This window comes from Vanellus vanellus (genome assembly GCF_965231255.1).
Source record: "Vanellus vanellus genome assembly, chromosome: 2".
Classification (NCBI taxonomy): Eukaryota; Metazoa; Chordata; class Aves; order Charadriiformes; family Charadriidae; genus Vanellus; species Vanellus vanellus.
Window position 1 is genome coordinate 112,560,180 of NC_138906.1, and position 15,902 is coordinate 112,576,081.

At 39.2% G+C, this 15,902-nt stretch overlaps 1 protein-coding gene and 1 long non-coding RNA gene across 2 annotated transcripts; one reads left to right on the plus strand and one right to left on the minus strand.

Annotated features, from left to right (window-relative positions):
- Positions 1-1,933: 1,933 nt before the first annotated feature.
- Positions 1,934-5,222, minus strand: LOC309668602. The gene is made up of 3 exons (XR_014268855.1): positions 5,061-5,222; positions 4,853-4,931; positions 1,934-1,961 (listed from the first exon to the last, which is right to left on the minus strand). It is a non-coding gene; the product is annotated as an uncharacterized lncRNA (long non-coding RNA).
- A 1,791-nt stretch (positions 5,223-7,013) lies between these two features.
- Positions 7,014-14,349, plus strand: LOC309686505 (uncharacterized protein; the record flags this gene model as incomplete). The annotated part of the gene is made up of 6 exons (XM_082499213.1): positions 7,014-7,033; positions 7,420-7,548; positions 9,473-9,563; positions 10,485-10,671; positions 11,580-11,677; positions 14,016-14,349. 6 exons carry the CDS (start codon positions 7,014-7,016, stop codon positions 14,142-14,144), a joined length of 654 nt encoding a protein of 217 aa, XP_082355339.1. The 3' UTR covers positions 14,145-14,349.
- Between the last annotated feature and the right edge of the window lie 1,553 nt (positions 14,350-15,902).

Below are 15,902 nucleotides of genomic sequence, written 5' to 3' on the forward strand. Positions count from 1 at the left end.
TCCACCGAGAGATATTTTTCTTCTCTGAAGAGAGCTCTACGGACAAGGTAATATGGTCCCAAGCTGTTATTCTTTTTCCTAGACCATGTCCGTGGGTGTAGAATAATATGTGGTAAAGGTCTTTTTCCCGGCCTCAAAGGGAGAAGCGGCAGACTCTCTGCCACATGCATGCCGGTATTGTTTTTTGAACATTATCCATTGAAAATACTAAAAGTAATAAGCCCCCCTCCCCCCCCCCCAACCCAAACCAACAAACTAGTATTATAACCTGACATTTCTATCACTGAGGATGAAGCAGAACTTTTGTCTGTGTGCTGTGGCAGGGAACCCTGTAGCTTAATTTAATAAATACTACCTCTGTTTGCTTTTGTCAGCTTGAAGATGAAATTGATTTCCTCTTATTCTTATATTTTATAAGAAAAGATTTATTTCTAATTTTGCAAACAGTCATCTTAAATCCAATCAGGTCTTTGTGCTTTTTGTCTTGATATGCAGGAAATGTTCACGTTTTGAACTGAATTCTGAACTTCTTTTAGTTGTCCTATGTGGTTGTGCCAAGGCTCAGAAAGCCAGACTGCTTCTTCCTGTTTCAGGGAAGGTTCCTGAAGACAAATGGAATTACCACTTCCTGACCCAAGCTCAAAACAAGATGGAGAAAGGGCCTTTTTCCCACGTTGGCCATTTTGTTCGAGATTCTTTCCATGATTTTTCAACTGGCGTTTGTCTATGAGATTGGCAGCACAGATTATGCTAAAGAGCGTAACGGGCAGAAAGATTGCATGAGCCTTGCCATCTTCCACCCTGAAAAGGACTCAGGAGTTGTTGCTGGCACAGCTGGTGGATGGAATAAAACAGAGCTTAATTTGGGACAGATGAAATTTTATGTGTTTTTATAAAGGCATGTAGGTTTTCACAGGAGAATTTTTATTGCTGGAAAATCTCACAAGGATAGTAGGTCTCTGAGGGTTGAAAGGACACATATTGTGTGGAAAAAAGGCTACACTTGGAGTTATTCTAGGGTTGCATCAAGTAATCCCGTGCTCATATATTTTCTGACAAATTAAATTAATGACTTTTGTGCACATGTAGCTGAAAAAAGTGCTGTGGGACACATTCCTGCTGTTTGGCAGTAAGTAGCAGGCTCAGCACCGCTGGAATCGATAACATTTTCATTAGTGTGTGCCAGCACATGAATTTGCTCATACCAAACTGAGTTAGAAACAAAAATGCAAGGAAAAAAGAACATATTCAACAAATCAACTGAATAATAGTGTAGGGAAGTGCTTCTGCTGTAATTATTTACAGTGGAAAATAAATATCTTAGTGGCATTTCATACATTTACTGCCACAGAGAAGTATTTAAAAAATCATGTATTGTTAGTATCTCTGGAAAATGTACTAATCAAGTACACAGAAGTCTTTTATAATTTGTATAAACTGTGTTTGTTTATACATGCAGGCTAACATCTTTTGATATTTGGATGCTTCAGAATTTGATGTTCAGTGTTACCCAGCCTTGGGCCATTTTGACAGATCTATTGAGTATCTTTCTTTAATTTGGAAGAACAAATGCTCATTTTGAAGTGGAGCCACTCAAAATCAATGACCACTTTTGAAAATGTTTGATCATAATTTGCATGATAAAAGCTACAAGAGCTTCAGCTGAAGCTTTTTCCAAGAGTTTGAAGATACAAGTAGGGATTTTTTTTTGTGTCAGTTGGATCAGCACTTGTTTGATAAAATCTGAATCTTACACAAACTCTTTGCAAGTCTAGCTGCATAGTTGAGAAACCTGGCTGTTGCCTGCTTCCTCCATCTATCTTCAATTCCCGTGCCAGCCATGGAAAAGCAGGACAGAGGGAGACTGTGTGGCTCAGTTTCTAGGTCAGAAATTGGAATTCTTGGTTCCCCTTTAGCTCTGTTGGCTCATCTCCCGAGTTTTCTGTGTGTCGTTTTCCAGCCTGTACAATAGAGAAGATGTTCTACTGGTAACGATTTTTAAGTTCTGAAAATATTTGGGTCTTAGAAACTGTGCAGAGCTGCTGCATCATTGTCAAGTCCTGGATAAGCAGGAGAGTGGCAGTGTGCCCAGAACTAGTTGTTGTGTTTGTAGAAGAGCTGTGGTAACGTGGTCTGTAGATTTCACATCTGAGAATGACCCAAGACATACTGTGGGCTTGTTTTCTTTGCTGCTTCTGACCTGTCCAGGTTGTTCTCTGAGTGCTGCCCAGTGCCGCTCCTTCCATGCCCGCTCTAGTTTCTACAGGAACCCTGAATTAATCCATCTGTGCTTCCTCCTCTTTTTGTTTTACTGCTCCACCCATAGTATTTAAAAAAAAAAAAAAACAAACAAAAAACCAAATCAAAATCAAACACCCGGGTACCTAGGAATGTAAGTCCTAGCAAGCCTTGCACATTCTTTATAAAATACTGTTCCTTGATATTCAAGTGGCCTTGCCTTGTAGGGTATTAAGCAATTATGACTACTCCTGACATTCCCAATGTTGAGGAAAAAATTGTTATCCTGCTCATACTGTCTAAAGTGAGATACTGGTGTGTAGGGTATGCTGGATTCCACTGGGCTGATCTTTCTCCACCACACTGTCTTATATTACAGCTTCCCTTTGCCACTTGAAAAATTATTTCCGAAGTAGTAATTTCACAAAATTTTGCAAAATATTAGAATTACTATTATATCAGAGCATGTTCTCTTCTAAATTAATAATGTAGAATCATTGAAATGTTGGCCTAAAATGGGCTTTAAGATGATCTTTTTGTCTACTTGCTGCATTCCAGTATGCTGTGCATATTAGATATACCTGTATCCAAAGTCATGCCTGATTGATTGTTTCCCTGATCCATTTGTTAAAACCTCTAGTGAAGGAGAACTATGTGTATTTTTCTTCTTTGACACTTAAGAAAATTTTCCCTGTCATCCAACTGAAATAATCTCCATTGGAAAGTAACTGTATTTATGCTTGTCCTTCTCTAGAGGACATGGGAAACAGTTATTACCATCCTTTACAATAACCAAAGAGAAAGACAAAGTCAGTTAAAATGATTCTCAGCAACCTCTGTTTTCTGGACTAAACAAACATAGTCATTTCAACCCTTCCTGATATGCTGTATTTTCTTCCTCATGTAATTTTTATTCCTGTTTGCTAGACTCCTCAGGACCTCACCTGAGTTCTTGATTGTGCTCAGTGAAACAGAATAGAACTGAGTAATTGCACGTCAGGATATTGCTACTCCATCTGAAAATGGGATTTCCCTTTTTCTGACTGGTGTTATACTTCCAATTTTATTTTTTTTACTGCTGCTGTAGCCAGTAACAACCAGCTGTACTTTTATCAAAAAGTGACTTCCTGATTTTCATACTATGAACTGTCAGTTTGTTAATTTATTCAATGTTAGTTGCTGATTAAAGTAGCAATTTTGTTGCCGGGCTATTTAGAGACAAGGTGACTTGTCACGGACCTCAAGAATTAGCAGTGTTGTGTGGCTGCTTCTGCAATTATGGAACCAATGCAGGAATCTTCACAGACAGAGAGGATTTCTGGTAGCAGGTAAAAGCATGGACATGTCATTCCCTCCCACGCACTCTCAGATTGGTAACAGCCTCACAGCTTGGATCTTGTGTGTATTCAGCTCAGCACAGTGGCTTTTGCCTCGCACTGTGACCTTTGTGTGAAGTTCAAGGAGTTGGACAGATTGGTGACAGGCTGATGCAGGTTGATGGTGGAGGAGGAGAGATGCTGGGGTTGTGCCCTGGAGCTAGAGGTGTGCACCACCTCCCTTAATGTGATGACACTTACAGTTCCCACTTGCAGCCTAACGTGACCCGAGTGTCTTGTACTGCGTGTTAGGTAAGTTGTAGGCCCACAGCAGGCAGTAGTGAGCTGCTGTCATCTCCTCCTTCTCTTCCCAGGCATGAATGGTTCCTTGCAAAAATCAGAAACATAGAATAGTTTGGGTTGGAAAGGACCTTTAAAGGTCATCTAGTCCAACCTCCCCTGCAATGAGCAGGGACATCTTCAACTAGACCAGGTTGCTCAGAGCCTTGTCCAACCTGAACTTGAATGTTTCCAGGGATGGCACTTCGACCACCTCTCTGGGCAACCTGTGCCAGTGTCTCACCAGCCTCATTGTAAAAAATTTCTTCCTTAGATGTAGTCTAAATCTTCCCTCTTTTAGTTTAAAGCCATTACTCCTTGTCTTATCGCAACAGGCCCTGCTAAAAAGTTTGTCCTCATCTTTCCTGTAGGCCTCCTTTAAGTATTGAAAAGCTGCAACAAGGTCTCCTTGGAGCCTTCCCTTCTCCAGGCTGACCAACCCCAACTGTCTCAGCCTGTCTTCGTAGGAGAGGTGCTCCAGCCTTCAGATCATCTTTGTGGCCCTCCTCTGGACTGACTCCAACAGGTCCATGTTTTTTCTGTGCTGAGGGCTCCAGAGCTGGATGCAGTACTTCAGGTGGGGTCTTATCAGAGTGGAGCAGAGGGGCAGAATCACCTCCGTTGACCTGCTGGCCAGGTTGCTTTTGGCCAGACTCTGCAATCAGGTGGGCTACAGTGTTAACATGGAGGTGCAGGCGGCACCCGGCAAAAAAAGATGGCAACATGCAATGGGCCATAAGTAACAAGAGCGGCAACATTTTATACAAAGACAGGAGATGCAGAGAACAAAATAATACTTAGATTTGAGACTTAGGGAATGAGAGAGAAACAGGAAAGGTTTTGAACTGCTAATAACAAAGACTATTGAGACCAGCAGGCAATAATAACTGCTTTGGGTCAGTCTTGCTGTGATGGGTTATCTTCTTGTGACTGGTGAGTGCCTACTGTTGGTATGTTACCTGTAAGGTTCAGTCCATCATGAGAGTGGGCCGCTTTTGTCCTGCCTGTATGTCTTCCAGCCTGGTCTGCCAAAAATACCTGCAAAAATCAAAACCCAAAGGCAAAACCCAGCAAATCATAGTAATACCAAGTACCACAAACACTAAGGATACAATGCTCCCCCCATGCCCCCCCATTGGGTAGCAGCAATACCAGGCGTGATGTTACCTCCTGCCTTGGTGCATGTTATTGAACAGCTTCTATTGTGATGCGGGTGGGAGATGCAGAACACGCTTTTGTAGAGATACATAACTTGGTGGGTGTTGATGTACAGATGTGTCCATGCAGATCTGTAATCGCCAGTATTCTCAATGCCATGCACTATCTGTTAGCTGCAGAAAATAAAATTGCGAATAAAACTAATAGCAATTTAAAAGAGACAAGCTGAGACTGGATGTTTTTATGCTGGCTCCAGAGGCTGAGGTTCACGGCCACAATAAACTGATTCCGGAGCCCCCCTCCCCCCCCCCCCGATGAGGAGTCCCGCTGTCACCGTCGGGTGCGGGCCAGCTGAGAGATCTCTGCCTCAGGGGAGCTCAAACGCGCCGGGCCGCTCCGGCGCGGGCCCTTCCTCGCTGTGGCAGTACCCGCCAGGGGCACTCGCTGCTCAGGCCGCCGCCGTGCTGGACCCTGCCTACCTCGCACCCCGGCCGTGTCGATCCCGAGCGGAGGGAAGAGGCCTGCCCGGCGGGGAGCTGCTGCCGCCCCGCTGCAGCAGGCCCCGGCACCGAGTGGAGCGGCCGGCGCGCCGCTTTGCTGCCGTTTCCCTGGCAACGGCGCGGGCCGGGGGGGTGGGGTGGGGTGGGGGGGTAGCCAAGGCCCTTGACGGGGCGCTGTCGCTTGCCTATGACGTTCACTGTTCGGAGCCTATCCGGATGGGCCGAGGCGCCTGGCCGAGAGCCGTGAGGCGAGCGGCGCTGACAGGCAGTGAGTAAGGCAGCTAGGCGGGGGCTTTCTACGGCGCGGTCCCCCCCGCGTTTGAAAGGGTGGGAGCGGCCCCCGGCCTCTCCCGGAGCCTCTGCCGCCATGGCTCTGCCCTCCGTCCACAAGTGCCTCCATGTGAGTGCGGCCCCCGTCCGGGGCATGCCCCGGCTCTCGGGAGCCCCGTGGAAGGCCCGCCGGGCCCGGCCCGACACAACCCGGCCCGGCCTGGCCTGGCCTGGGAAGAGCGCCTAGGAGCACTCGGCGCGGCGACGCTCGCCTTCGCCGTGTTTGCCTTTACCTTCGGGGGCAGAGCTCACGCTTACAGCAGCTTACGGTTTCTCGTTGCTAGTCTGCCTTCTGTTGACCGAGTATCGGCCGACAGCATCAGTTTTACTTAATACCCCGTAGGTTAGGGCAATATAGTTAGTTGCATCTTGGTCGTAGGTGAAGTGATAGGCGTTGTTGCATACGGCTGGCAGGCGTTCAGCAAATGTGCGTGCAAGAAATTTTGCTAATGCAGCTGTAGTTTAGTCTTTCGGCTTTGGTGAAGTTAAAACAGAAATAAGTATGAGTTTAGTTGCCGAGCTGATGTTTAGAGTTTAGAAGTATAACAGAAAGCTTGTATATGTTGTCCCTTTGTGGCTTATTTTTTTTTTTCAAATACAAAACCAGTCTTCCTTATCATTCACTAATTAATTATGAAGTTACATTAGAAGCCTTTAATATATATGTTAAAGAAGCTGTGTTTTAGTCAATTCTTCATAAAGTTTGAAGCCGGTTACTTTTTCTGCTGTTTTCCTTTATATATTTAAATAGTTCAAGATAAACATAGTAAAACTTTTGGGAGAGAATTTTAATCTGAAATGTTAACAGCTCAATTAATACTCAGTTTTTCTTTTTTAATTGTTTTCCTTTTCAGCTCAGTGATGAAAATGAACAGTTAGTCAAGAAGGTGAAAAAACTACATATAAAAAATAAGGAGCTAGAAAAGAATCTCGGTCAGATCCAAGAAAAACTGCATCTGCAGCAGTTAATGCGTGACTATGTCACAAGCAGAGAGTAAGAATTGTCAAACATTACTTTTTGCATCAAAAGAAGTGCAATATTTCGGGACTTGTACCTTGTTATTCTTCAGATTAACTAGGGTTTTTCTGTTCTGCACGTTTTGAGGGGCTGTCTGTGAACAGGATGGTGGGGATGGAGAACGCTGGAGACATGTAAAGGAGCAAAGGATGGCTGGAGAAACCTGGACAAAATTCATTGTTGCAGTAACCCAAACAATTTTAATATCAATAAGTAATACCCCTGTTTAGCCAACATGTTGTCTCTGTCTAACTGCAAAGAGGTTTAGAGTATTTTGCCCACAAACAGTAGTAAGATGGTTAAATTGCATCAATACTGTTTAAAAGACATGGAAACTGGGACCTTAAGACCTGAAAACCTATTGCACATTAGTGTTTGTCCTGCCAGGATGTAAATACCTGTTTGCAAAATAATTCAAATTTAAATTTGGTGCCTTTATGTACCTGCATGGAAACCTCTATTGTCAATCAAACCAAAAAGTAATTTAGCCTTTTTCAATTGCTTTGTTTGATCCAATTAGAATTGTGAAATCTAATTTTATTAAGCTGGTGCGTTTGTTTCGTTTAAGTGTTCAGGTTCAAACAGAAACCCATTTATTGCGTAAGGGTGGATACAGCAAGGATCTTAATCTAGAGAGTGACAGTGTAAGGTGAGTTCTTGGAAATTGATTCTTCACGGAATTAAACATTCTCTGTGGGGTAGAGTATGTTGTTCATGGTTAAGTCAGCTGACTTCCTGTTAACTGTTAGGGAAGCTGCTTTCAACATTTGAGACAACAGCAAGTAATTTTATTTACATTTTGAAAGGAAATACCGAATCTTAGATCAATCTTGAAGATATCACTAAACAAAGAACAAAATGGATTTCTTTCTTAAATCTTTCACTAAGAAAAAATTGAATGAGCTAAGGAAGCTCCATGATAGCACACTATATTTTTTGTAGAGTTTTAACCTAAAATTATGTAATTTAATTTTCTATTTTGTAGGAGCTTTCTTGGCTTATTTTTTATAGTTCAATTATATATATATATATATATATATATATAAAATTTGTAGGCTAGTACTGTTTTCAAAATAAGCCACATAAGTGATTCTATTTTTCAGTCTGATTTTAGAAGTGAGCTACTACTTATTGTAGTTTGCCAATTAATGCTAGAATGATGCTCTTATAACTGTGTTTTTGATAGAAAAGATACTTTTTTTTTAAATAAAATGTATATTGAAACATTTTAATGACTAGGCGTGGTACATAAGACTGTGGTCTATGACTTAATGTTAAAATAAATAGGCTGGTGCATTCTTTCAAAGGCTGCTTTTTGTCCACCTGCAGAAGTGGGCTGTGGATCTTAAAAAGACAGAGTCAGTGCTTACTGCTCTTGATTCAGGCACCCTGTTTTTAGTGTTTCCTTTAGGTGGCTGTAGAAGGCCTGTTTTTTTCTTTTACTTTTTTTTTTAAAAAGACCTTTATAGTCTACCAGATTGTTTTGCCAACTACATGAAGGCTGGGTGTCTAGCTGTGGGCTGGAATTGAGTACCTAATTAGATGCTTATGTTGAAGAAGCCCGAGTTACTCTTTGAATCTAGTGTTGGCCCTGCTTTGTATTACGTTGCACGTAGATAACCTGACCTAGCTTTTTTTCTAGCATCTATTGGTATTTTACAGAACTGTTCTGTACTAGTATTGCTCATCTTGCTTGTGGTGCTCAGTCATGACTTAGTATAAATGCTGGGTCTTACTCGAATTCTAATAAAATAGGAAAAAAGTCTGTTCATGTTTATCTGTTACATTATGGGACTGATGTATGTAGACTGAATGCTATGAAATACTGCCGGAAATTAGTGTAGCAGAACTTGATGTAAGATAATGTCAAAGGGAGTGGTAATATTAATACCGCAAATCTGTTTATTTTACATTGATTTTTACCTACTCACACTCATTTTCTCATAGATTCCATTCACTCATATCCTCACACCCTCATACTCGGAAGCAATGAGGTGTGTCCCCCCAAGTGATCTGGCCAGGGTTGCTTGGGTGCAACACGGAGAGCTGGGGACTGCCTCATGAGTCCTCATCATGGGTTCTTGATTGGTGGCACGGAATTAGTTTCTGGACAAACTTTATTCTATCTTTTAGGAGTGGTCTTTTGCTATTCCTGTTGTGCTAACAGGGAGAGGAATGATATATGTGACATGCTGCAAACTCGTTGCTATCCTCTTGTTGCTAGGTTATAGGTCTTCCCTCAACAAGTTATTTGTACTGAGGTTTAATCAGAGTGCGGCCATGTGGGTTGGGCAAAAACAACAGGGTCCTCAGTCTGGCTGAGTGAAAGGGTTTCTTTGCCATCAATACAGACCATTCCTTTAACTCTCACTTTGCTGTTTTTTCTGTTGCTTTTTCTCTGTTGCTGGTCGCACTTCATTCACGCCCATCTTAAATATTTCTGTTAAAAGTCTGTAGTTACAGCTGCAGTCTGAGTGATCTCTATGGGGCGTCTGTAATGCTTTTATCATAAAGTATGCACATCTTGCTGGTTTTCATATCTTATTGCAATTTATGCATTTCTTCTGTTTTAGACTACTTCAGATGTATAATGAGCTACAAAAACGTTATGTTAAAGAAATCAAAAGAAACCAGGAGCAAAGTGAAGCAATTAAAAATCTCACTGTAAGTAGAATTTGCAGGAGATGGCATGAAATAGCCAAACAAGCTTTTAGAGTGACTGAAAAGTAATTCTTACATTTGTAAAATTAGACCATGTTTTTCTTTTTATACTCATTTTTGTTTCCCATGGCATTGAGATAATGGAAAGTGGTCTGTAATTCCCTTTGAAAGTGAACTGTCACTGGAGTATCTGTAACTGAAAGCTGTCTCCCCTTTCCTTGCTTTTTTTCTTTACTTGCCTACCTGCCCCTCCTTCCAACCTCTCTTGCACCAGCCCTGATACTTTTCTGTATGTGTCACGAGCTGGTTTATTTCAGAAATCCAGCAGTAAGCTAACTAAACGAAGGCAATAGTCTTCTGTCAGGTAGCGAGATCTGTTGCCTTGCTGTGCAAAGAGACTAGCATTATAACTGGAGCAAAAGTAGGGTTGCATGGCCAGGAGTGGTTCAAGAAGCTTCAAGTGGGTATGGTCTCTTTAGGCATTGATCAAGCATTACAGCTTACCAGTCTAATTAGGTTTCTCCTAGGAGTCTGGGGCATGTGCTTCATTTGTTTGTAAATTACTATTCGTTATGATTTGGATTATATATACTTTTTCTTAGAAGTTGGCAGTTGCAGCCATAATAGTATGCTTTATTGTGTGGAAAGCTTTATTATCTTTGTGCATGTACATTTATACTGATGTACATTTATACTGTCTTGCGAACGTGTGCTCAGTAACAGACTTTTTTTTTTAAAAACACTTTTGATGTATGCAAAACTTCACTTGCTCTATTTTTTTCTCCTTTCAGACACTTTGGATGACTGTAGTTTTAAGTCAGTAATTGAAAGAGCTAGTTTTGCATTCAGGATATGTTTCCAGTTGTATTCAGTTGAACTGTGTTTGTTCTATGCATTTTTAAAAAAACTTTAGTTTCTTCACAGACTAAAATTCATGAGCTAGAGCATAATCTTCGAGAACAGAGGCAAAGACTTGAGCAATTGGAATGTAAAAAGGTTTCTTGGAAAACTAGTGTGTTTTCTGGAAAAAGAAGTCAAACCCCAGAGGGAGAAGTAACATCTCGCAGGAACTTGTCTAAAAAGAAGGAATGCCATTGCAGTGAATATTTAGGTAATGGTACGGTTAATTCTGATGATGTTCCTTCCAGTATGCCTGTCACTGAGGATGCATGCAATTTCTGATCCAAAGACACACTCCAGGTTATTTCTTCTACTTCAACCAGCAGTATCTAAAATGTTTTTCATTTTTGAAAACCTGTTATATAAAACCGGCATCTCGTAATCAATGTCCTATCTGTGGATCCAGCCCTGAATTTGTTTGTGATAAAAATAAGTGTTTGCTGCTTTTCTCTTTTTCTGAAATTGGTATGTTGGTGTAATCATGGGTGGGGGTGCATGACTGTATTTAGTACTCTTTATTTTTTATTCCAGTAAGCTGTATCTATGCAGGTCTCTTAGTGATAATGTTTGCTGCTTCATTCTTTGGTTTTCAGATACTGTATACACAAAAGAACCTGTTTTTAGCCTTAAAATATGGGACAAACCTAGACAGTCCTGGTTTAAGCATGTTCTTCCTTATACGTAAACCCACAAGTTAAGGTGCAATCCTGTTTCACTTCAAAGCATAAAAAAGAGATTGCAGAGATATATAATGTAGGCATAATTTTCAGTAAGTGTGCTGTCAGCAAGGGCTAATGTGAACCTCTTCTAAGTCAGAAAAAGGCAATCAAGACATGCGATGCATGTTTTGGGGCTTTTAAAGTAAAATAATTCAATATTCTAAGAATATGGCAGATTCAGATTATCCAGTTGGCAAATCCTGTTATCTTGCATAGTACCTGGGAGTGTGCTGGGCCGATTCTTAAGAATAAATCGCTTTATGAAAAATGTACTTTAAAAAGCTGAACCATAATTTTCTAATATCACAAAACGTAGGCAGCTCTTTAGCTGTAATATGATTCATGTGAGGGGGAGGTTGACTGTAATGGTTGAAGTCTATATTTTTTTATTTGAATATAGAACTATTGTTGAAGGAGATTAAAAAGCTGAAGAAAGAAAATGAGAAGTTGTCTACAGAAAGGAGAGCACTAAAAAATGAATTAGCCGGATTAGACAAGGTAATTTATTTTAGGACAAGTTTAAGAATAGGTGATTTTTGAAAAACTTTAACTTTTCTGCCTCAACTGAAGCTTATCTTTAGGCTGTACATATGCTGTTATCAAGCAAAATACATTAAAAAAAAAAATAAATCAATTAATAGCATTCTGAGACAGAAATGGAAATGAATGACTCCTTGAAACATTAATGTCCTACAGTACTGCTTGGCTAAGGAAGAAGAATAATGCAATTTTATTTATTTATTGTTTTTAACAGCTGTGGATTTTTTTTTGTGTTTTTTTTTTAATGTTTCAGCAATTTGGTTTCCTTCATGAGAGATTGTTTGCCTCAGGTAATTATAACATTAAAACTGTAACTGCTGGTAACAGTCTTAGTTTCTTCTAACAGACATTTGCAGAGATAATAAAAATATTTAGTTAAATGATCACTTCTATTGCTTCATGGTATTAGTGAGAGGAGAGCTACTTTCTCTTGAACTTAAACATATCGAAGTTATGCCTCTGACAGAACTCTAAGGTTAGGGAGGGCAGAGAGGATGGCTTTGAAGTTTTTACAATAGATTGATAAGCGTAGAAAGTGAAAGCACGAAAATTTTTTAATTCTTGAAATTATGTGAGAAGATGAAGAGTTGTCATTTAGCTATAGAGGACTGATTTAATTTTATTTTCAACAAACAACTTGTTTGAATTGTTTTTTTCTTATTCTTTGAGTCTTGTGTTGGATTTTTTTTATTTTTTATTTTTGAGAATCTGTTTTCTTATCTTGCAGTGCTTTCTCACAAGCTAAATAATATTATGCTACCTTTCATTACAGGGGTAACAGTAAAACATGGTGATAGTACTTCATTAGATGTGAAACTTGTAGAACATTGAGCCAGGATGAGTTCTAGGTCCCCATGTTTGGGAATTAGGGACAACTTGTGGCTGAAAGTTTCATCTTTCAGAAGAGAAATATATAAATTTGAGGTTATAGCTTTTTATCAGTGATCTTTTTTTAGGTCGTTTTAAGTCACTGTGCATTATTTAAGATGTATGTAGCTATTTGTTTAAAAAAAAAAAAAAGTCTGAAGAATAGGCAGGAGAATATGTCAAATATAGCTGGCTATAAGTAGATACAGTGTTACTTTGGTAGACAGGACTTTCCAAGGTTGGTGAAATTGGGTGATTACACTCTGCTTGCTGTCCTTGTATTTCTCCACAACTTCCGACTTCATTTGCAAAGGATCAAAATTGTTCTCTACACTTGAGTTGCAGGAGCTGAACAAAACATTGTTCCATTTAAGCTATGGGCCATCGATATTTTTAATAAATGAAGTTTATTTCTATGAAGCTGAATATATCTCCTAGTTGAATTAGGTATAGCTAGAACTACTTGCTAAGTTACATGTTCTGGGATAGCGTAATTATGAAAGGATTAATATGAAAAAGTGAAACCACATAGGCTGACATTAAATAAGTTCAACAGGAGTTGGTTTTTATGGCTTTCTTATTGGACTGTCTCGGTGTTCTTTGTAGCCTTACATATTGCTCTTTTTCATTCCCTTCTTTGTTGTAAATTGCTTTTATCTTAGCCAGTTGAACCTGTTGGATAGCGTTATCCTTTTTAGGCTCTGCCAAGTTTATTGCATCGTAAATCTTGCCCTTTGGAATATGAAAATCAAGCTTAACATAAATAATGGATCCTATTCTGAAATAGGACATTCATTAACAAAATGTGGTTGTACTTGAAGTTCTAAATGGATACTAACAATTTACAAAGCAGTTAAACTCTAAAGATATTTTGTATCTTTCTGGATCTAAAGACGGTATCCGTTTTTCCATCTTAAACTCTTTGGTATTGTCTTCTTCAAATGCTAACATCATCCTCTTTAGTCTACTCTCCTCATGTCTCTCCTTGCTTGTCCCTTTTTTTTATAATCTTGCAACTTTCAGATCTTCAGAGTTAATGGTGTGTTATCTGCTACTGGCTGAATTCAGCATATGCAGCTGTATTTTTGCACAGATGAGTTTGATGTTATTCCCTTGTTGTTTTGGACTGTAATTTTGTAGCCTTCTGATAATTCAACATTTTTTTCTTGTTTTAATTCATCTTACCTATTGTTAGTCTGTATTTCAGGCTGTAACAGATCTTGAATTCTGCTTGCATTGTGTGTTCAGGGCAAAGTTTTAAATTATTATTTATGCTGTATCTTGCCATAGATGTGTGCGTTGCTTAACCATATATTAATAAAAATATAGGAAGTGTCTTTGAACTTGGGAACAACTGAAATGCTGACTAGCTCTTATTGAGAACGTCTTTGAAAGAAACTTAAAGGTGAATATTTTTGGGTTTTTCTAGGATTTTTTTGAAGAGATAGAAGATCTAAAGCATGCTGTACAGGAATCTGTGAAACTGAATAATCAGTATGAAAAGTGCTTGAAACAAATAAGTGTAATATATGGACTTCCCTTTACAGCACATTTGTAACTACTGATTAATTTAATGGCAAGTAGATTTTCCACGTACTTTTTGTACTTACTGCAACATTTAAACCTACTATGACTTATGTAGTACCACCTTTTGATAATATTATGGATTCAATGATGTGATCGCAATATGACAAGCTGCTCTGAAATGCTTTTGTATTTTGTTTATATGGTTTTTAAATAAACTGTGGTCCGCATAACTTCAACTAAGTTTCAAAACCTCTCTCTTTCACACTTGTAAAATACATTCATTGCAGAAGTGGTTGTGGGTGTTCATGGGAATACGATAAAATATTTGTATTTTAATCTGAAGAATTTCCCAATTTATCCATTTCTGTAAACTATAAAATCAAAGCAGATGTGTAGATTCGGCAGTCTTTATGAATTGGCTCAGGATGTGCCAATGAAGACAGAAATTAATTCTGTCATTAAACTACTACAAAGGGGTCTCTTAAAAGAAAAATCCCTGCTTCTAGAGTTTTTCTTTAATCACGACAATAAGTTAAAATTTGTGGAGGAAGGAAGGATCTAGAGTTTAGAATTGGAAAGAGTGTGTTCAGAAGTTTTGCAGTATCAAAACAAAAATTCATCAGAAGTTCTTATTTGACTGAAGGGTGAGATATTTGAAAAGCTCTGGTATTTGAAGTGCTGAAAGGAAATGGGAGTGCAGAGTCACAGTTTGCAAGGTAGAAATGTCACATTGCTTCAGAGAGAGAGAACTTGGAGTGATAAGAAACAACTCCCAGCTGTAAGTACCTTGCAGAAGGGAAACCTTGTGAGATTTGAACCTGAACTTGTTTGTAACTGTTTCACAAAAGTTTAACAGTTGTAGTACAGAACTGTATTTATCTGAAGTTCTAAATCTGTACCTTTGTGATGGGAGAATTAAGTGAAAACTATCATGAGGTTAGAAACACTAAGCTTGTTTATAACCTAATAGAACGTCTTTAGCTTAGTAAAAACACTTGCATGCTCATTAGGGATAGTATTGGGGTTAGGACTCATATGCCACTTTGTTAGGACAGTTTATGTAGTTGTAAATTGATAAATAAATTGACCTGAAAGCATACGGGGTGTTGAGAGTTACATATTCACTAAGTAAGAGAGAGGGTAAAGCTCCAGAAGTACTTGCTTGTTGGTCTGGTTATAGACCATTGCATTGGGTTTCACTTGTTTTGTTCTTGGCTCACTTGTAAATTAAAGCTGGATAAAGTTCTGAACAGAGATGGAAAAGGGAAAGAGGAGTGATGCAAGTTTGTGTTGCCAGTAAACTTGGCGGATGAAAATCGGAAGAATAGCGTGCATGCTGGAAGTATTTTAGGTGCAAAAATGTATCTAATATTTGTTAGTAAGCAAAACAAACATTAGTGCTGGAGAAGGAAAGCATCAAACTTTTTTTTTTTTTTGACTGCTAGACACTTGAGCATTTCTTTTTTTACAGTTTTGTGATATAAAATTATGCTTCTAGCATGTTTAAACATTGGTGGCATTATTAAAGGAATCAGTGATTGGCCTTGTCCACAGACTGATTTTTAAGTGTTGTGCAGAATGGTACTTAAAACGTGTAGGTGAGGAAAAGTTCAAGGTTATTTCTCCCCTGCCTAAAGAATATATGTTGACTGAATACAAAATTGTCATGACTAGCAGAATTTTGCTGTTTGACAGCTACTGAAGATCAGAGTTTTCCATTACAGAGTATGTTCTCTGCCCAAACAATTGAAAATAATTAATGTGGTGAATGTATTGGTCTGACCTTTAT